Source organism: Sorex fumeus, unplaced genomic scaffold, assembly GCF_029834395.1.
Source record: "Sorex fumeus unplaced genomic scaffold, SorFum_2.1 ptg000135l, whole genome shotgun sequence".
Lineage (NCBI taxonomy): Eukaryota > Metazoa > Chordata > Mammalia > Eulipotyphla > Soricidae > Sorex > Sorex fumeus.
The window spans coordinates 859,072-880,571 of record NW_026606192.1 but is presented as its reverse complement, the minus strand read 5'-3'; the positions used below and the strand labels follow the sequence as shown (position 1 = coordinate 880,571).

The 21,500-nt window shown below is 50.7% G+C and overlaps 1 protein-coding gene across 1 annotated transcript in view; it reads right to left on the bottom strand.

The window, feature by feature from the left end:
- Positions 1–21,500, bottom strand: part of PLA2G4A (phospholipase A2 group IVA) — a 100,771-nt gene that overhangs the window by 15,393 nt on the left and 63,878 nt on the right. The window contains exons 11-15 of the mRNA XM_056106615.1: positions 17,553–17,690; positions 17,374–17,466; positions 15,760–15,831; positions 10,832–11,074; positions 4,565–4,749 (exon numbers count right to left, since the gene is read on the bottom strand). Coding sequence (XP_055962590.1) covers positions 4,565–4,749; positions 10,832–11,074; positions 15,760–15,831; positions 17,374–17,466; positions 17,553–17,690 — 731 coding nt within the window. The remainder of the gene's footprint in view (positions 1–4,564; positions 4,750–10,831; positions 11,075–15,759; positions 15,832–17,373; positions 17,467–17,552; positions 17,691–21,500) is intronic.

Below are 21,500 nucleotides of genomic sequence, written 5' to 3'. Positions count from 1 at the left end.
GAGAGTATTCGATCTGCCAAACACAGTAACAACAAAGTCTCCAATGGAGACATTACTGGGCCCGCTCGAGCAAATCGACGATCAACGGGAGGGCCTTTACCTTTACCTTTACCATATATATATATATATATATATATATATATATAATAAAATACTATACAGCTCTAAGAAAAGACAAAATCATGCAATGTTGCCACTAAGTGAATGGACTGGAGGGTACCATGCTGAGTGAAGTGAGTCGGGAGTAGAGAGACGGACACAGAATGACCCTGCTCATCTGTAGGATATAAAGAAACACAGAAAGGAAATAAAGAACAAACGGCCAAAGGTTCCACAACATGACCTCAGAACTGTTCTACAGAACTGAGTTTGCTGCAGTAGAAAGAACTGGGGTGGCGGGGGGGGGGGGGGGGGGAAGGTTGAGGGGGAGTGTGTGTGTGAGTGGGAATCCTGACACTGGAGGACAAAAAACACTCTAGTGGAGGGTGTGGTACTGGAATACAGCACGCATGGAACCTTATCACTGACAGTACTCTAAACCACAATAACTAAAACAAAATTTTTTTTGCTTTCTTGAGTCACACCCAGCGATGCACAGGGGTCACTCCTGGCTCATGCACCCAGGAATTATTCCTGGCGGTGCTCGGTGGACCCTATGGATGCTGGGAATCGAACTCGAGCTGGGCCGCGTGCAATGCAAACACCCTACCCGCTGTGCTATCACTCCAGCCCCTAAAACACATTTTTTAAAAAAGAAACACAATAGAGCTCAGACAGATGGCATAAAGATACTTGCCTTGCACGTGGCTTGGAGCCCAAACCCAGACCAGTGGCACCAGCACTGCCATCAGCCTGTTCACTCCCAGAGCAGGCTGATCTGGCTTCAATCCCCAGTGTCAGATATGGACCCAGAGCATCACCAGGAGTGGTGCTCTGAGCACAGAATCAGGTATGTCCCCCTAACACCTAACACACACACACACACACACACACACACACACACACACACACACACACACAAAATGGGGGGAAGCAATGCAAAACAACATCACCTCAGGGTACACTAATACACACACACACAGTGAAGAGAGACTAAATGGAAATGCCGACACACTGACAGCTTCGGTCTAAGAACAGAAACACTTGAGGTGTATTAAAAATCTCCACATTTTGTGTACAACGAGCTGAAACAGTACGTTTATATATTCTTCTATTCTTAATTTTTAAAAAATGAAACAATAAACCAATGTGCATTTAAAAACTCTAACAAACGATCAAAATCCTTTTTGGAATTTTCTAGACTGTTCAAGCTCCAGCTTGTGAGGGGCTTGGCTCTGACCCCTCTCTGAAAGAATGGCCTTGATGATTTATACTGCCAGAGGTAAATGAACAAGTTTCTGCCAGTGTGATGCTAACCTTTGAGTCACCCACTGACACTGTTCAAGGGTAACAAATCTACCCCTGGCCCTGGGCAGCCCTCACTATCCTATGTTCTCATCATAGCAAATTTCTCTAGGCTTTCCTCTTTTTGGTTGGCAATTCTCCAACTCACCCTATTTCCCACTGTCAAGTTCACGGTCCACGGTCCTCCCATTGTTCATTGATTTGCTCGAGCGGGCCCAGTAACGTCTCCATTGGAGACTTTGTTGTTACTGTGTTAGGCATATTAAATATGCCACGGGGAACTTGCCAAGCTCTGCCGTGTGGGCGGGATACTCTCGGTAGCTTGCCAGGTTCTCTGAGAGGGGCAGAGGAATCGAACTCGGGTCGGCCATATTGCCTGCGTGCAAGGCAAACGCCCTACCGCTGTGCTATCGCTCCAGTCCACACTGTCAAGTTAATGATCCTAAAATTCTAATTCCATGAAGTCATTTGTGTGCTGAAAACAGCCCCACTGATGATCTATTTCCAATCATCCAATCTTAATTTTTCCTTCCAGCCCCCCATGGGGTCCTACTGCGCATCCCGTCTAATCATGGTTCCTCATGTGCTCATGGTCTGCTCTGCATCAATTTCACTCTGGAAGCTTATGTCAGTCCATTCCAGGGCGCACCAAATCTCTTTAATATAATACACTTACATAAAACCAAATGAAGCCCGGCAAGCTACCGAGAGTATTCGATATGCCAGACACAGTAACAACAAAGTCTCCAATGGAGACGGTACTGGGCCCGCTCGAGCGCTCGAACTAATATAAAGTTTCTAAATTTCTTTCAAGTGGTTCTGGTGAATAAAAGTATTTCTCCCCTAAGTGATAACATTTGAGACCAAGAATCATATTTTTATACATGAATGCATAAATGGAAGAGAGATAAACTTCAGAATTTTAAGACTGTCACTGTCACTGTCGTCCCGTTGTTCATCGATTTGCTAGAGCGGGCCCAGTAACACTGTGAGACTTGTTACTGTGTTTGGCATCTTGAATACATCACGGGGAGCTTTCCAGGCTTTGCCATGTGGGCGAGATACACTCGGTAGTTTGCCAGGCTCTCCAAGAGGGGCAGAGGAATCGAACTCGGGTTGGCCACGTTGGCTGCGTGCAAGGCAAACGCCCTACCCCGCTGTGCTATTGCTCCAGCCCATTATAAGGCTAAGTTAGTGGTTACCTATTCAATGGTTCATCATCAATTTGATCCTTCTGCTCAATTTTGCCCCTTGCCCACGGCTGCTGATCTAAGAGTCTAAAAGTTCAGTTTTTACTCATTCGTTTTATTTCTCTATGTACCAAATGTGTGTGAAATCACATGGTGTGTGTGTGTGTCTCTCTCTCATCTGACTTATTTCACCTGGCAGAATACCCTCAAGTTACATGTCGGTGCAAATGGGAGGCTTTCAGCTTTTTGTAGAGCTGAGGATCCCACCACTCCACCTGTACATTTATGTGTCTTCTGCCTCATGCCTATGGCTTCCTAGGGATTTGACTCCATCACACCTGTCATCTCTCCACAGTTCAGTAATACCTTCGGGATGACTCTTCCTCACGGTGTATCACGGTCCTCCCGTTGTTCCACGGTCCTCCCGTTGTTCATCAATTTGCTCGAGCGGGGCCAGTAACGTCTCCATCGTGAGACTTGTTGTTACTGTGTTTGGCATATCAAATACGTCACGGGAAGCTTGCCAGGCTCTGCCGTGCGGGCGAGATACTCTCGGTAGCTTGCCGGGCTCTCTGAGAGGGATGGAGGAATCGAACTTGGGTCGGCCATGTTGGCCGCTCGTAAGGCAAGCGCCCTACCGCTGTGATATCGCTCCAGCCCTATGACTCTTCCTCAGTGGGAGTAAATCTGCCCAAGCCTCCACACACTCCAAGCATCCTGTCCCCTGCAGAATAAACCCATCTCTTTCCTCCCTGGCATCTTTGAACTGGCATTTTTTTGCCCCCCTAATCTTTTTGAGCCACCCTCGGTGGTGCTCAGGGCTTACTCCTGGCTCTGCTCAGGAACCACTCCTGACAGGGTTTAGAGCACCACATACGGTGCCAGGGATCACGCCTCACTCAGCCACATGCAAGCAAATGCCCTACCTGCTGTACTATCTCTGTGCTCAGTAATCACTCCCAGTGGTGCTAGGAGATTCGGACGCTGGCATGCTGGGGAAATCGAACACAGGTAGGCCACGTACAAGGCAAACGCCCTGCCTGTTATACTATCCCTCTGGCCAATCTTTCATTTTTTGGATTTTGGGGGTCATACCCGGCAATGCTCAGAGGTTCCTCCTAGCTCTGCCCTCAGGATTTACTCCTAGCGGTGCCTGGGGAACCATATGGGATGCTGGGGATTGAACCTGGGTTGGCCACGGGCAAGGCAAATGCACTTCTGCTGTACCACCACTCCAGGACCTGTCTTCAATTTCTCATCACTGCTTGTTCCTTTAATGCCTGCAGTCTGACTTTTGCCCTCACAACAACCCTACAGATGATGCCCTTGCCCAATTGCACAGTCATGGAGACAACATGAATTTCTCCCTTTTTTTTTTTTTTTTTTTGCTTTTTGGGTCACGCCCAGCGATGTTCAAGGGTTACTCCTGGCTCTGCATTCAGGAATTACTCCTGGCGGTGCTCAGGGGACCATATGGGATGTTGGATTGGTTGCGTGCAAGGCAAACACCCTACCCGCTGTGCTATCACTCCAGCCCCAAATTTCTCACTTTTTTTAAAAAAAAATTATTTATAGTAACCTCTTCTTGAAGAGGTTGCTAACAACAAGAACTGCAGAGTGCCTGTGAATTCTGCACACTATCAAAGAGAGGAAATTCTCTCCACGCCTATTCAATGATAAGGATTCTTCACAGAAATCTGACCAAGAATTACGGCTTCCTTGTTGCTCAATGCCTTCGGCTGGTTGCCACACTCCTGGGTTCCATCCTTCGCTCTTGTGGCTTTGAGGTCTGTGGTCATTCTCCTCGCCGGACCAGGTTTCAGGACCTGCATGGTCCCCGACCTCCCTCCCGGCCCGGGTGGCATCAGGATGAGGGCTCAATATGGCCTGAGGAGCTGTGGGATGACCCATGCAGGGGGTGCAGGGAGCACCGTGCACTCCAGGGCCAGGGGAGGGGGGTCCGCACTCACCTTGAAGGGCGGACTGGAGTCACTGGGCCGGGCCGAGAAGTCGAAGGAGATGATGAGGTCTACGCCCCGCTGTGGCCGCAGGATCAGTGGGTAGGGCAGGTTGAAGGTGAGGCCGCTGTCCACCACGTGGATCTTCTTGCTCTTCACATCCAGGGGCTCGTAGATGCGCTCGAATTCGTCGGGGTCTCCGGGAGGGAAGGGAACAGCAACAGAGCAAGGGTTAGGGGCCCTGAGGGCCGTCCACTGAGGGTTACTGGCCCTGGGGACTGTCCACGGCCTGTTAGGACAGGACAGCCTCAGACCTGGCCAAGGACAATGAAGATAGTAAAGTTTCCACTCAGGTCTCTAATATCTGCTTGTTCGGGAGGAATGTTTGAGCCCCTGAGCCATGAAACAGATGCTGTCACGGGTCCGGGCTCAGCCCTCGGACCCGGATAGTGTGTGAAGCTCGGGGCGGGCACCTACTTAAATTGTGACCTTCAAATCTGCTGTAACGGCCAACTTGGGCCTATATAAGTAACCCCTGTACCTTGGGCCGGGGTCTGGCCTCTCACCCAGGACCTGGGTGTTGTTGTGTGCGTGTGCACGACCCTGGCTCGCCAGCTCAAGAAACTGCCCGCTTGCTGATTGCATTCCTGTGTGGTCCTTGTCTGCGGTCGGAGACCCAGAGCCGTGCCCTAGCAGGCGGGTGGGTCTGGGTCGGCCTCGGTCCCACGGGGGACGCTGTCCAGCCACCAAGCCCGGGCACCCGGATGCCCCAGCTGTTCCCACAGGATTTCTGTCAAGGTGGGCCCCGTCGCCCAGGCCGGCGCCTCGTGGTCACGGCTTGTCCCCTCACTGCACTGTGTTGCCCCTCAAACGTGGGGTGTGAACGACGACACAGCCCGCGTGTGGGAGACGCAGCAGCACGTGCTTCCGGGCTTCCACGTCACGAGACGCCCGTCCCAGCCCTCAAAGGAGCTGCGCGTGCCCGTCTCAGCCCCCGGACACAGCTGCGCGTGCCCGTCTCAGCCCCCGATGGAGTTGCGCGTGCCCATCTCGGCCTCGAATGCAGCTGCGCGTGCCCGTCTCAGCCCCCGGACACAGCTGCGTGTGCCCGTCTCAGCCCCCGATGGAGTTGCGCGTGCCCATCTCGGCCTCGAATGCAGCTGCGCGTGCCCGTCTCAGCCCCCGATGGAGTGTGCGTGCCCATCTCGGCCTCGAATGCAGCTGCGCGTGCCCGTCTCAGCCCCCGATGGAGTGTGCGTGCCCATCTCGGCCTCGAATGCAGCTGCGCGTGCTCGTCTCAGCCCCTGACGGAGCTGCGCGTGCCCGTCCCAGTGCCTGTCCCAGCCCTCGAAGGAGCTGCGCGTGCCCGTCTCAGCCCCCGATGGAGTTGCGCGTGCCCATCTCGGCCTCGAATGCAGCTGCGCGTGCCCGTCTCAGCCCCCGGACGCAGCTGCGTGTGCCCGTCTCAGCCCCCGATGGAGTTGCGCGTGCCCATCTCGGCCTCGAATGCAGCTGCTCGTGCCCGTCTCAGCCCCTGACGGAGCTGCGCGTGCCCGTCCCAGTGCCTGTCCCAGCCCTCGAAGGAGCTGCGCGTGCCCGTCCCAGTGCCCGTCCCAGCCCTCGAAGGAGCTGCGCGTGCCAGTCTCAGCCCCCGGACACAGCTGCGCGTGCCCGTCTCAGCCCCCGATGGAGTTGCGCGTGCCCATCTCGGCCTCGAATGCAGCTGCGCGTGCCCGTCTCAGCCCCTGACGGAGCTGCGCGTGCCCGTCCCAGTGCCTGTCCCAGCCCTCGAAGGAGCTGCGCGTGACCGTCTCAGCCCCCCGGACGCAGCTGCGCGTGCCCGTCTCAGCCCCCGATGGAGTTGCGCGTGCCCATCTCGGCCTCGAATGCAGCTGCGCGTGCCCGTCTGAGCCCCTGACGGAGCTGCATGTGCCCGTCCCAGTCCTGGGCGCAGCCGCGCGTGCCCGACTCAGCCCTCGCGTGCCCGTCTCAGCCCCCGACTCCGGTGCGCGTGCCCGTCTCAGTTCCAGATGCAGGCGCGCGTGCCCGTCCCAGCCCGTGACGGAGCTTGCGTGTGCCCGTCCCAGCCCAGGACGCAGCCGCGCGTCCCCGTGTGCCCGTCCCAGTCCCGGGTGCAGCCGCGTGTGCCCGTCTCGGCCCCTGACTCAGGTGCGCGTGCCCGTCTCAGTTCCAGATGCAGGTGCGCGTGCCCGTCTCAGCCCCCGACGGAGCTGCGCGTGCCCGTCTCAGCCCCGGACGCAGGTGCGCGTGCCCGTCTCAGCGACTAACGGCCCAGCCCCAGACTCCAGGACGCCCGTGTCCACGCGAGGCCCTGACGCGGCCCAGCATGAGAACAGCCAATCACTTGTCCACAGGGGGTGCAGCTGTGTTTCCAAATTTTTGAGCTGGAGCCTGAGGTACTGTATGACATCTGTCAAAACACCACTGAGAGATTGTCCAATGCCACAGTAAGGAATACTCTGAGGCTTCCGAGTTAGTGCAGGGGAGGGCGCTTGCCTTGCACATGGAGACTGAGGTGTGATCCCTGGCACCCACCACATATGGTCCCTGACGCCTGCAAGAATGATCTCTGATTGGAGAGCCAGGAGTAAGCCCTGAGCACAGCTGGTGTGGCCCAAAACCAAAAGAAAAAAAATGGCACACATGATTCTAACCCTTTTGAAGTAGCACTTGACAGCTGTGGATACATGGGGATCTATGAATGAGCAGCATCTCCTTTTTTTTCTTTCTTTTTTTGCTTTTTGGGTCACACCTGGTGAAGCTCAGGGGTTACTCCTGGCTTTGCACTCAGGAATCACTCCTGGCAGTGCTCAGGGGACCATATGGAATGCTGGGAATTGAACCCGGGTCGGCCGCGTGCAAGGCAAACGTCCGACCCACTGTGCTATTGCTCCAGCCCCCGCAACATCTCCTTAAGGCAATATAGTTCAGTGGATTTGTGATCATTTTGTAAACACATCACACAGATTCCATTTTCAATGTACAATAGTACAAATATTTGGATACTTGGGTTTTGAACTCTGTCCTGAGTTGAGTCTTCATTTCTTATTCCAGATGGTAAGTATTAGAGAAGATACCGTCAATACAAAAACAGGAAAGAAGACGCATGACTAACAGTCTTTTTGGGTATACATGGATTTAAAAATAGCGGACTCAGGATAACTTCATGACCTGATAGTGTCTCTCATTTTCAGAGCATTGTTAGTAAGGTAAAGTCGCAGGCCAGAAGTAATGCACTTTACTCATTTTAGGTTGGTCTGATTCTAAGATCCTCCTATTTCCATCTCTGTTATCATCATTTGATAACCCAAAAAGATTTCCACAACCTAATATCAAGGTTAGAGAAAAGTCTCTAACTTTTGGCCTGGGAGATGCAAGAGAAATAACCTTCAAACTAATATTTTGATTAAATGAGAGTACTTTATACAAGATAAAGAATTTTAAGTGAAGATTTCATGAACCGAGAGCATAGTTAGCATTAAGCCTTTTATATTTTCATTCCAAATACCTCGTTTTCTAAACTTAGAAAAAAGGAATAGCTTGAAAGGGCCTTTTCTTTTTTGTCTTTCTAGACCACACCCAGCCTAGGGGTTATTCCTGCATTCCTGGCGGGCTCAGGGAACCATATGGGATGCTGGGGATTGAACTTGGGTTGGCTGCATACAAGGCAAGCACCTTACCCATTCACTGTATTCTCTCTCTGGCCCATGTAAGAAGGGCCTCTTTGGAGAAAGCATAGCCAGGTCAGAATATTCTGTGCAAATGCAGTCATAGTTAGCATCACTGGTCTGTGAACACGCTGACCTGCTCATTCTCTGACTAAAATCAATTGGCCAGCACGTGTTTTTTACTGGAGAAATACAAAGTGACTGAAATCAATTTGTAAGGAGACACTTAGCGATAGACTTTAAAGTTCTTTCCAAATAGCATTACCATTGAAAACAATTTTAGATTAAAACACTTCAAAATGGCTTGAAGAGTTGGTGCACGAGCTTGATATATGTGAGTTACAAAGCCCTGAGTTAAAGCCCCAGGATCTGTAGCCCAGTCGGGCGCAAGCACCAGAGCTCCAAGTCAGAGCACCAAACTCCCAGACCTGTGCTGCACCCTGGACCTTCCATGCACCAGCATACTGGCCCCTATGAAGAATTTCCAAAGAGCTCAAAAAAAAAAAATACTTAACTAGTGAACCTCTGGAAATAACAGCTAACATTTCCATTTGCTCCTGTTACTATGTGAACATGGTCCGTGACTCTCCTTTCTAAAGTACAGAATTAAATAGATGGTATTTTTAAATAAGAGTTGGAGAAGGAGGTCACCAATTAATAACTGTGAGACACAGACAGAGGCCTGAGATTTTTATGTTTTGGGCCACACCCTGCGATGCACAGCAGTTACTGATGGCACTATGGCTCATGAATCACTCCTGGCAGTGCTGGGGTACCATATGGGATGCCAGGGGTCGAACCCAGGTCCGCCGCATACAAGGCAAGCAGCCCACCCACTGTACTGTCTCTCTGGCCCTTAATTTTATATTTTACTCTACTTTTCTATCATTGTGAACTAAAGCACTTCCATCATTCCAAGAATCAAAACTCTGAGGCAGGGCCAAGACTGTTAACTTTCAGGAAGGTGTGGATTCTCTGGGACTCCTGCGTCAAGAGTTGCAAGACTTATGAATATAAAAGAGCAGAGGAAGGAGGCATGGAAAAAAAATCAAAACAACCGGAAGAAGGTAAAAACAATAAAGGAGGCACACAGTTCTGAGGCTACCAACTTGATCCAGTAAAGATCCAGGATTCCTCACTTTACTGGAATTTCAGATAAACAGCTAATACTTGTCGGGTCCAAGTTACCCAATGATTGTAGGGGCCACAATTTTAGGTGTATATTACCGGAAATTCCAACTGGGTAATCTGGGCTCTACCCAGCAACCCTGACACCCCTGAATCCACACGAAATAGCACAAAAATGCCAAGAGGCTGTTAAAACTTTAAGAGCAGAAAGCAAGACGCTAAGTGACACTTGCAACACAGCTGCATAATATGCACAACAAACAGAGGACACGTCTGTCCATTTTCGCAACAGCAGCAACGACTAACGAAAGTCGCATGCACAGAAAAGGGAAGACTTCTGAGCCCAAGGCTGCACCCCTGGTACAGCACGCCTCCTCGGGAGAGTGTGATTGGCCAGCTAAGGAAGAGCACGCCTCCTCGGAAGAGCATGATTGGCCAGCTAAGGAAGAGCACGCCTCCTCGGGAGTGTAATTGGTCAAAGGAAGAGCTCGCCTCCTCGGGAGTGTGATTGGCCAGCTAAGGAAGAGCACGCCTCCTCGGGAGAGTGTGATTGGTCAGCCAAGGAAGAGCACGCCTCCTTGGGAGAGTGTGATTGGCCAGCTAAGGAAGAGCACGCCTCCTCGGAAGAGCATGATTGGCCAGCTAAGGAAGAGCACGCCTCCTCGGGAGTGTGATTGGCCAGCTAAGGAAGAGCACGCCTCCTCGGGAGAGTGTGATTGGCCAGCTAAGGAAGAGCACGCCTCCTCGGGAGAGTGTGATTGGCCAGCTAAGGAAGAGCATGCCTTCTTGGGAGAGTGTGATTGGCCAGCTAAGGAAGAGCACGCCTCCTCGGGAGAGTGTGATTGGCCAGCTAAGGAAGAGCACGCCTCCTCGGAAGAGCATGATTGGCCAGCTAAGGAAGAGCACGCCTCCTCGGGAGAGTGTGATTGGCCAGCTAAGGAAAAGCACGCCTCCTCGGAAGAGCATGATTGGCCAGCTAAGGAAGAGCACGCCTCCTCGGGAGTGTAATTGGTCAAAGGAAGAGCTCGCCTCCTCGGGAGTGTGATTGGCCAGCTAAGGAAGAGCACGCCTCCTCGGGAGAGTGTGATTGGTCAGCCAAGGAAGAGCACGCCTCCTCGGGAGAGTGTGATTGGCCAGCTAAGGAAGAGCACGCCTCCTCGGAAGAGCATGATTGGCCAGCTAAGGAAGAGCACGCCTCCTCGGGAGAGTGTGATTGGCCAGCTAAGGAAAAGCACGCCTCCTCGGAAGAGCATGATTGGCCAGCTAAGGAAGAGCACGCCTCCTCGGGAGTGTAATTGGTCAAAGGAAGAGCTCGCCTCCTCGGGAGTGTGATTGGCCAGCTAAGGAAGAGCACGCCTCCTCGGGAGAGTGTGATTGGTCAGCCAAGGAAGAGCACGCCTCCTCGGGAGAGTGTGATTGGTCAGCCAAGGAGGCACCCCCTCCGGACTACTGTGAGGCTCACCTGCTACCGCTGTGTCCAGCTCGTCCTCGTCCAAGGACTCCTGCGTGGCGAAGTCCCTCAGTGGCGACAGCGGGTACGAGGTGTTGAGGTTGAGGCCCAGCATGAAGTTGTGCACCTTCCCGGCGCGGCCTTCCCTGGTGTTGAAGAGCGCCGAGTCGCTGACCAGCGCCATGAGCATGCGCTGCACCCAGCTGGCCTGGCAGTCATTCTGGTACTCCCTCTCGGCGTCCTCGCCCTCGGTGCCTGCGGAGGAGAGAGGGGATTCATTCAAGGGGATTCGGGCCTGGGGAGAGGAGAGCGAGGGGTTCGAGGCCAGAGGAGAGGAGAGCGAGAGGATTCAGGGACTCAGGAGAAGAGAGCAAGGGGATTCGGGCCTGAAGAGAGGGGATTCGGGCCTGAGGAGAGGAGAGGAGAGGAGAGCGAGGCAATTCGGGTCCTGAGGAGAGGAGAGCGAGGGGTTCGAGGCCTGAGGAGAGAGCGAGGGGATTCGGGCCTGAGGAGAGGAAGAGGGAGGATTCGGGTCCTGAGGAGAGGAGAACGAGGGGTTCGAAGCCTGAAGACAGGAGAGGGAGGGGATTTGGGCCTGAGGAGAGGAGAGCAAGAGGATTCAAGGCCTGAGGAGAGGAGAGCGAGGGGATTGGGGCCTGAGGAGAGGAGAACGAGGGGATTTGGGGTCTGAGGAGAGAAGACGTGAGGAGATTCTGTGCCTGAAGAGGAGAGTCGAAGGGAGGGCCCCAAGCCCTGCTAATCACCATGTCATCTCTACAGTGCTGGGAATCAAACCTCTGCACGCCAGCAAATGCTGTGGCCAGCAAGATCGTGCAGTGGACAGGGCCTCACCGGTGGCCAGTCCCCAACACCCATCTAGCCTCCCTTCCTCCCCAGCCCACCAGGAGGGATGTCTGAGCAGAGAGCCAGGAAAACCCCAGCACCTCTGGGTGTAACCCTGAAACAAAACAATCCAAAAAACCCAACCTATTACCCCCTCACCATCCTAACCACCTCTGTCCAGACTTCTGGAAACTTACATAAATGTACATTCATAGAGAAACTATGTGTGGAGAGAGGTTTTCTTGTCAGAAAGCCCATTGTTAAAACTAACTTCCAATATATGCTTAAAGACAGGCTCCTTGGTTGGTATCCAAAACAGTTTGGAAACATATCCACCCGAAGTTTCTAGCTGCTATAGCAAATAAACCTGCCCAAATGAGGAAGCAACTCAGAAACCTTTCTGTAAATGAGTGAGTAAGCTGTGGCACACTCAGACAATGGCATATCCGTGACCTACAAGCCAGGGGAAAACAGAGAAGACCCTGCCCGGCATGGGGCTAAAATCAAGAAGTAAACCTGATAAGAACCCATAGGCTGCCACCACAGGTCATTCATGAAGTTGCAGAGCTACTGAGCCAGTGGCCCGGGTGTGTGGCCAAGGGGAACAGGAAGGAAACAGGAGTGAGTAGACCAAGGAGAGAGCATTTCTGGAGAGTGAGCCACCTTTGAGGGTGACCAGAATCACGGATATGGGTCATTAGCCATTTGTGAAAACCCTCAGAACATGGTATATCACAGTCTGAATATTAAGCTTAGGCTGGACTAGAAAGTTTCGCTCACCGAATAGAAAAGCGCCAGACCTCAATCAGATATTGATGATGGAATAAAGGGTGTGCATGTGTGTGTGTGTGTGTGTGTGTGTGTGTGTGTGTGTGTGTGTATAAGAAAGAGAGAGGAGGTGACCAGAGACAGGGAGGGGAGGAGGTTGTCAGAGCAATAATACAGTTGGGAGGGGCGTTTGTCTTGCACACAGCCTCTCTGGGTTTGATCTCTGGCATCTCATATGGTGCCCTGAGCACCGTCAGGAGTAATTCCTGAGTGCAGAACTAGGAAAACCTCTGAGCATCACTGAGTGTGGCCCAAAAAGCTGAGAGAAAGAGAGAGATATGAGTGTGCGTGTGTATGTAGAAAATATAAAATATGTGGAAACTAAACTGCTCAGTTATACTTTGAATCTACAATTACTCTAAAAATCAAAGTCAACTTAAAAGGAAGCAAAGAATATTAAGGGCTAATGAGTAATCTGCAAAAACAACCATCCTCTCAATTGTGTTGGTAGGAAAACCAAAGAAGTCACAGTTAAAGGGTTCCTGGCCTCTGCGGTCTGATGATAACCAGCCAGTGCTCGAGGGAGGATCCAGCGTTCTGAACTGCTACAGCAGCTTCCTTCAGAACTGGCAAGCCCTTCTGACATCTGGAACCAGCATAGAATTATCTCTGGAAATGCCACACATGCCTATGCCGTTGGGACTAGCTCGTTCAATATGAAGAGAACTGAACCACTGAAAAACAGGACATTTAAGCTGAAACTGTGAAAAAAGGCAGAATGAAGCCCAAGATCCTTCCAGTCCAGAATCCTGGAGGCCTGGGCTGGTGTCCAGGGCTCTATGCATACTGAGAAATAGTCAGTAGGCCAGTGGGGCTGGATTACAATTTGCGGTCCACTTCAGGCCGCAGGCCAGTCGGGAACTCTGTGCCCAGGGCTGAGTTTCCATGCATTAGTTGCTGCCTACTCACCAGCCGACGACGAGCCTATGACGCTGCATTTTTTCCGACTTATCCTGAATGACACGGGAGCACAGGCCAGCTGAAAGGACTTTAACTCAGTGATGATTCCAGAGGAAGAAACAGGTGCTTACAAGGTGAAGGAGGTGGCAGAAGTGAAGAGCAATAGCCTGCTGCATGTGAGACCCTAAATTTGATCCTGGCACCGAATGGCCCCCCCAACCCCGTGGCTCCAGAGCACAGAACAGGCTGAGTCTTCAGTATAGCTGGTGAATAGAAATCTTGAACAAGTATGGGCTGAGGATATGGCTCAGGGGTCTAGCACATACCTAGTATGTATCAGGCCCTGGTTTGATGGCTGGCATTGAGAAATGTTTATTTTTAGTTTGGCATGGGTTTTTTTTTTTTTTGGTCCACACTTGGCGATACTCAGGGATCACTCCTGGCAGGAACCATATGGGGTTCAAGGGATCGAACAGGGTCTGCCACATACGAGGCCACTTTACCAGGTGTACTGTCTCTCTGCAGTGACAGACAGTACAGCAGGTAAATCACTTGCCTTGCATGTGGCTGACCCTTCGATCCCTGGCATCCCAAATGGTCCCCTGAGCATGCGAGGAGTGATTCCTGAGTGCAGAGCTAGGAGTAACCCCTGAGCACTGCTGGTTGTTGCCCAAAAACTGAAATATATATAAAATTGAAAGTATTTAGAACCTTCTATAAACTAGACTACAGCCAAACTATCACACAGCATGTTCAACTAGTTGTCATAGAACTTTCTCTGTGTTTTGTCTCCATTTGTTGGGTTGTATTTATTGACTCCAAATTGCACTTGTTTATTACGTTGCTTGTATAAAAATACTATACAAAAGGTGGGGGGAAACTATCAAAATGTAAAAGTCACTCACTTAGCTCTCAAATTTGCAGTAAAATCATAATCCTTACTTCCTCCCTGTTTCCATGCCATCACTATCATTATAACCAACCTCGAAAGTACATGGTTGATGGCCTGAGTGAAGTAGTGTTTAGTATGCTTGCTTGGCATGTGGTCAATCTGCATTTCATCCCCAGGACCACGATGGCCCCCAAGGCTTCCAGGAGAGATCCATGAACGCAGAGCCAGGAGTGAGCCCTGAGCACTGCCAGACAAGGCCCCATGTAAAGTACAAGCCTTGCATGTTTGATGTGAAGAACCCCCTCAAAACACAAAAGACACAGTAACTTTCAAGGTAAGTACCTCAAAGAATTCACTTTCATTAAAAAGTAATTGATGCAATAGCTACCCCATTTTATCACTGACCCCTTCCTCAAAGATGGGTTTTGGGCTGGGGAAGTAGCTCAAAGCAGTAAAGAGGAAGCAGGCTTTATATGCAGGAGTGCAGAGTTCGAGCAGTAAAGAGGAAGCAGGCTTTAGGTTTTACGTGCCGGAGCACAGAGGTCCATGCCCAGCATTGCAAAGTGAGCCATGAGCTCCAAGCCCGGAGCAGCAGCCCAGAACCACCCAGTGTGACCCCCCCAAACAGGAGGAAAACACACCACACACACACACACACAAAGTACAATGAGATCTCATCTCGTACCACAGAGACCGGCACACATCAAAAAGAACAAGAACAGTCAGTGCTGGTGTGGATTCAGGGAGAAAGGGAATCTCCTTCATTGGTGGTGGGAATGCTGACTGCTCCAGCCTTTTTAGAGAACAGTATGAGCATCCCTCAAAACACTAGTAATTGAGCTTCCATAAGATCCAGCAATACCACTTTTGGGAATATACCCCAGGAGTGCAAACCACACAGCAGAAGTGCCGTCTGCACTTCTATGTTCACTGAAGCACTATGCACAATAGCCAGAATCTGGAAACAACCCGAGTGCCCAAGAACAGATGGCTGGATAAAGAAATTAGGGGACATCTACAATATGTAGCCACCAAGAAAAATGAAGTCATGAAATTTGCCTGTAAATGGATGGACACAGAGAGTATCATGCTGAGTGAAATGAGTCAGAAAGACAGGGACAGACACAGAATGACTGCACTCATTTGTGGGACATAAAAAAACATAGTATGAGACTAATACCCAAGGACAGTACAAACACGGGCCAGGAGGATTGGTCCACAATTGGGAGCCTGCCTCAATTATGGTAATGATACTGAAACCATGCCAAAACACTCTGGAATTAAGACTCCTTAGGGTGAAAAGCCTAGTGACTAAATCAGATTTCAAACAGAATTCTGTGTCTGTCCACGTCTCTGGCCTCCATTTGTTAATGGCTCAGAGGTACTGCAAAGAAGGGAAGGCGGGGGCTGAGGCCCAGGCGGTGGGTGGGCCACGCAGGAATCCCCCACAGCTCTGCGGGGGCCTGCCAGTGCCTACCTTTAGGTCCCTGGGATTCATCGTCGCTGTCAGAGCTGTCGTTACTGACTATGTGCTTGGCTGTGATATTTTCTGTGGAAAGAAAACAAACCCAGTGAAGGATCTCGGGTGTCCGACACCTGGCAAACTTTGCCCCAGAAAGGAACCTGAACAAAGGGTAGTGAGCAGGCGGCCACCCCAGTGGATCTCCCCCTGAGAGATTTTCTGAGACTTCCACACGGTCTCCAGCAGGAAGAAGTCAGCATGAAGCCTTTCTGCTCAGGGATGGAAGGGGTAGAGCGCTTTCTTTCCTATTTATGATGGAATTCACCATAATGGAACAAGTGTATTTTTTCTTCACAGAAATGCAGTTCAGTGTAAATGCCCAATAAAGCCAAAATCTAAAGGAGGCTACGGGATGGCTTCATTTTGAGGCAGGAAAAGTAACTAACAGTAAAAACAGATGTATTAAGTCATGCTTGGCAGGGGCCAGAAAGATGGAGCGTTGGGTATGGTACTTGCTTTTCATGTACCCATCCTGGTTTCCATCCCCGGCAACCCTAGGGACCCCAGCCCTGCTAGGAGTGACCCCTGAGCACAGAGCCAGGAGGAAGCCTCCAAACACCGCCAGGGGTGGCCTCCCAAACCAAAGAACAAAAAACTCGAAAACCTAACAAAACCAGAGACAGAAAAACCGCCTCGATCTTGAGCCTCAGAGAAGAGCTTCACAGTGTTGGGGGGATGGGGGTGCTTTCTGTGCAAGGAAGGCAGACGGGGCCGGAAGGTCCCGTCTTGAAGCCCTGGTCCAGGAGCCACGGTTGCCCCGAGGTGGTCTTCAGCGCAGGCACACCCCCTTCCTGCACTGTCCTGGAAATCTCCCCTAACCCGAGGTCTCATACATCCTGCCCGGTTTCTGGTGCCCCACCAGGTGTCCCCCAGTTCAGGGGGTAGTATTGTTTCAGCCATGCTTGCTTCCTGCCTGGGTGGATCCGATAACCCTGGGGCTGGCCGGCCGGGCACTGGAGACTGCAGGGAAGCAGCCGCCTGGCATGAGGCACTGCTTTCCCAGAAAGCGCCGTGGGATTTAGATGAGAGTTTGTTATTTCTGCGGAACTCGAGTCAAGTTCAGGACATTCACCTGGGACACAAAGTTCATTCTAGAAACCGAGGCAGAGCATTTGGGGACGATGCCCTCTGCCTGGCCCCTCTGGCCAGACCAGGCCTGTGTGTTAGGCTGTTTCTTGGCTGAGTGACCTCAGAGGACAGAGGAAGTTCAGGCACCTCTAGTTTGCACTTCAAAATCTCCGGCTCTGAAACAGTCCTTAGCTCACCCCTCCATCATCAGTTACGAACTGACCCAGGTACAGGCAGCACAGTGGGAGTTACCAAGGGCGGTAAGAAGCTCACGCACTTAACGTAAGCACCAACGCCTGTCCCTTCACCAGTGCACATCTCCTATCACCAAGGTCTCTGGTTTCCCACCCCTGCCCCCAGTTTCCCTGCTTTTAAGGCAGGCACTTTTCTTCTTTCTCTCATTTCTTTTGGGCATTATGGTTTGCAATACAGATACTGAAAAGTTATTATGTGTAATGCTGGGACATTATATGACTGAAATCCAATCATGAACAACTATACCTAATTCTTCTTCCATCGTGGAACCTTTGTTTTGGGACCCAGAAACTCCCAAGACTCTGTTGAACAAGATAGAAAAGGCACTTCCCCAGACACCTAAAATAAAACAAAGAGAAAATGACTTGGAATGTGGCGAGATTAAAATTCTCAGCCCAATTCAGTGGCAGGTTCTGAGGACTTACCCATTAAGAAATGCAAAGGGTTTTCTTCGTATTTCTTCACAACTTTCCCCATAAAAAACTTGCTTCCAAATAAGTCAGGGGCCATAAACGTGCCATACTTGGCCATGCCAATCTCATATGGACTAAATTCAACCCAATCTGAAAACAAAACAAGATCTCATAATAGGAAAACACTAGAGAAACCTGTACAATTAAAGACCCCCTTGACAATGCCATGATCATCCTCATGACTTAATTTTTTGTTTTGAGTTTTTGGGCACTCCCAGCCCTCTCAGGGCTGACTTCTGGCTCTGTGCATAGGGATCATTCCTTGGATTTTGGCCCCTGATTAATATTTTTTAAATGAACCAAAAAAAGGAAAGAGGAAGGAAGGAAGGGAGGGAGGGAGGGAGGGAGGGAGGGAGGGAGGGAGGGAGGGAGGGAGGAAAGAAGGAGGGAAGAAGGGAGAGAGGAAGGAAGGGAAGGAGGGAGGGAAGAAGGAAGGGAGGAAGGAAGAAAGGAGGGAGGGAAGGAGGAGGAGACAAAATGGAAGTGTAGAACACTTGGATTAAATATTAAATAAATGTTAAATACTTAATAGTTTAACTATTTAATAAATTAAATATCAAATTAACACTTGCCTTTTCTTTCTCTTTCTTTGCGTATTAATTCTAACTCACAATACGATAACCAATGAAAAGTGTTTATGTTAATGGCAATAAGAAACAATGGGTAAAGGGTCTACAGAGTCTATTTGTTTTTGTTTTGGTTTTTGTTTTTGCTAGGGAGGTGTCACACCTGGTGGTACTTAATATTTATTCCTGTCTCTGTGCAAAAGTGTCACGGAGAAATTGAACCAGGCCAGCTGCGTGCAAGGCAAACGCCCTACCGCTGTGCTATCGCTCCAGCCCTAGAATCTCAAATATTTTGAATTCCCAGACACCCATCCCCAAAGTTCTGGAAAAGGAACCATGGGCTGTTCCCTCAGTGGTGGAGCACCCCCTTCCAGGAGGGGTGCTGTGACAAAAACACACCCGGAGGGGCCCCAGCAACAGTACAGGAGTTGGGTGCCACTTGCTGTGTCTGCCCTGGGCAGCCCCTGACCCACCCCTGAAGCTGGCCACGTCACCCTCACCGACCCCTGCTGCTCCAGACCTTCCCCATTGCAGCGAGACACAACCACCTCACCCAGAATGTTTCTTCCCTCCAAACTGCCCTTCAACATGGGGTTGGAGCAATAGCACGGTAGGTAGGGCGTTTGCCTTGCACACAGCCAAACCGGGTTTGATTCGCAGCATCCCATGTGGTCCCCTGAGCACCGCCAGGGGTAATTCCTGAGCCAGGAGTAACCCCTGTGCATTGCCGGGTGTGGCCCAAAAAGAAAAAGAAAACTGCCCTTCGACAAATCTCCCCTCCTCACCTGGACCCTGAAGCCTGCATCCGGGTTCTCTTTGGAGCTTCTGCTCGTACAGTCTCACACAGAAACCCCCCTGCACCTCCACGTGAATTTGGCCCTTGCCACAAAGCCCCTCTTAGGATGTGGCTGAAGTCCACACCCGACACGGCCACATGGCTCCCATGGGTTCACACAGGAGCACGGGAGCTGGTCCACCCTTGGGAGTCCAGGAGCCCTGGGAGGCAGAGCTGGCGGCACTCAGACGTGTGGCCTTATACTTGCCACAGCAGGCGCTTAGGGTGTGGCCTGCCCCTTGTCCCTCAGCTCCGCACACTAACAGACAGTTCTGCACCGTGGAGCCCACTGCGTGTTCTTGTTTGACTTGTGACGGGGTTATCTCCACCCTGACAGTTTCTGTCAAACCATCTAATGTGGGAGGAGTCCACCAACGTGCTCAGTGAACGCAATTTACTGCAGTGGAGATTTCCCCGTGAAATTTAAGTTATCTCAGCAAGGGAGGGGAGCAAAAAAGATACTTAACAGTTTTAACAGGGGCTAGACAGCACAGCGGGGAGGGCGTTTGCCTTGCACGTGGCTGACCCGGGTTTGATCCCTGGCATCCCATAGGGTCCCCTGAGCACTGCCAGGAGTGGTTCCTGAGCGCAGAGCCAGGAGTAACCCCTGAGCATCACCGGGTGTGACCCGTCCTCAAAAAGAAAAAAAAAAAGGTGTTTTTTTTTAATTAAAAAACAATTTTAACAATGGCTGTTTGTTTCATTAACATCTTCAAAAGGGAAAGTGTTTAAAACTCCTCTAAGAGAGAAGAAAAACATTCTGTGATTTTGTTAAAGATAAGCCACTTGGTTCTTTTGACTTCTGAAATGTAATTCCGATCATCTCTCAACTTTCTCCCATGAGCAGTCATACCTGATGCAAGTACATCTGACAGGAATAAAGTCTAGGCACGTATCTGCCCTCACTTATTCTCCCTTTTCAACTGATTTCCTTTTTTTTTTTTTTCAACTGCAATCACTCTCAGTCCTGGCACACACTCTTGGGTGCCTTCTCTGGGGCTAAGACCCCTCTGGGATGTTCGATGGCTTTGCCCAACGCTGTGGGAAGGAACAGCCTGAACCTTCTCATCACGGAAGGCTGACAGAGAAGGTCAAAGGTCACCTCTCAGCTCAATAACACCTTCACAGTCGAGCAGGTGCTCCAAACCAGAGTCTGAAGAGTAGCCCTGACCAAGAGCCGGCCTCCTCTACATCCGCACTCTGAACACTGCTCACTCCCTCACTGCTTGGGTCAGGTTCCCGTGGAGAATGGTGACTGAGTGGAAGAGGCTAGACCAGAAACCCAACCGCCATCCTCACGACAGTCAGCTCTCCCAGACTCAGCCGTGCACATATTCCATGCATTGTTCAATGGCTCCGAGAGACAGGATATTTCTTAAGATTCTCCAACAACAAGGCGGACAGAATCTGAGATGATAAATGAGCTACAAGTCCGGAAAGGGTCAGGGCTTGTTGGGCTAGATCCCAAAGGGGAGTGAAAGCTGGTTTAATCTGAACATCCATGGATTTCCCTAGTAAACTAGAAGTATTTACACGCAATTTTTTTTTTAAAAGATTGTTCTCCAGGGGCCAGAGTCAGCTGAGAGGGCATTTGCCTTGCACACAGCGACCCAGGTTCACTCCCCAGCGTCCCATAGGGTCCCCTGAGCACCGCCAGGAGTAATTCCTGAGTGCAGAGCCAGGAGTCAGCCCTGAGCATCTTTGGGTGGGACCCACAAAGGCAAAGCAAATAATCATGATCACAATCACGATCATCCTGTTGTTCATCGATTGTCTCGAGCAGGCACCAGTAATGTCTCCTTCTACCTAGCCCTGAGATTTTAAAAGAGCCATTTCAATGCTCTTTCAGGATTAGGAGGATGAGACCCATCATTGTTACTGGTATTTGGGATATTGAGTACGACACGAGAAGTTTGCCAGACTCTGCTGTGCAGGCAGGATACTTCTGGTAGCCTGCCAGATTCCCCAAAGGAAAGATAATAAGATGTCGCACGGCCGCATTTGCGGCCGCACGCTTCCAGGAGCTGGGTTTTATAGTTTCTGCGTCTTGGCCGTTGATGGGACCAACCTGGCACTGTCGGCAGCTGGTGGGTGTGACGCCTACCTACTGGAAGATGGGGGGTCTGGGTGGAGAAGACCCAGTCCCAATCCAAGTAGGCTTGGAGACCTCAACCCCGGGAGGTCTTTTAAAATAAATAAAATAATAAATAATTATAAATAAATAATAAAATAAATAAAAAAACACTTCAAGACATATCATAGAATGATAGAAGCCACAGATAGAGACACAATCCTGCAAGCAGCAAGGTCAAAGAAGGAAATCACATATAAAGGAGCACCCCTTAGATTCACCTCAGACCTATCAGTGGAAACCCTCCAAGCCTGAAGGCAATGGTGGGATATAGTGAAAAAAACTCAATGAAATAAACGTTTCACCAAGAATACTCTATCCGGCTAAACTCTCACTCAAACTCGAATGAACGGTACACTATTTTGTGG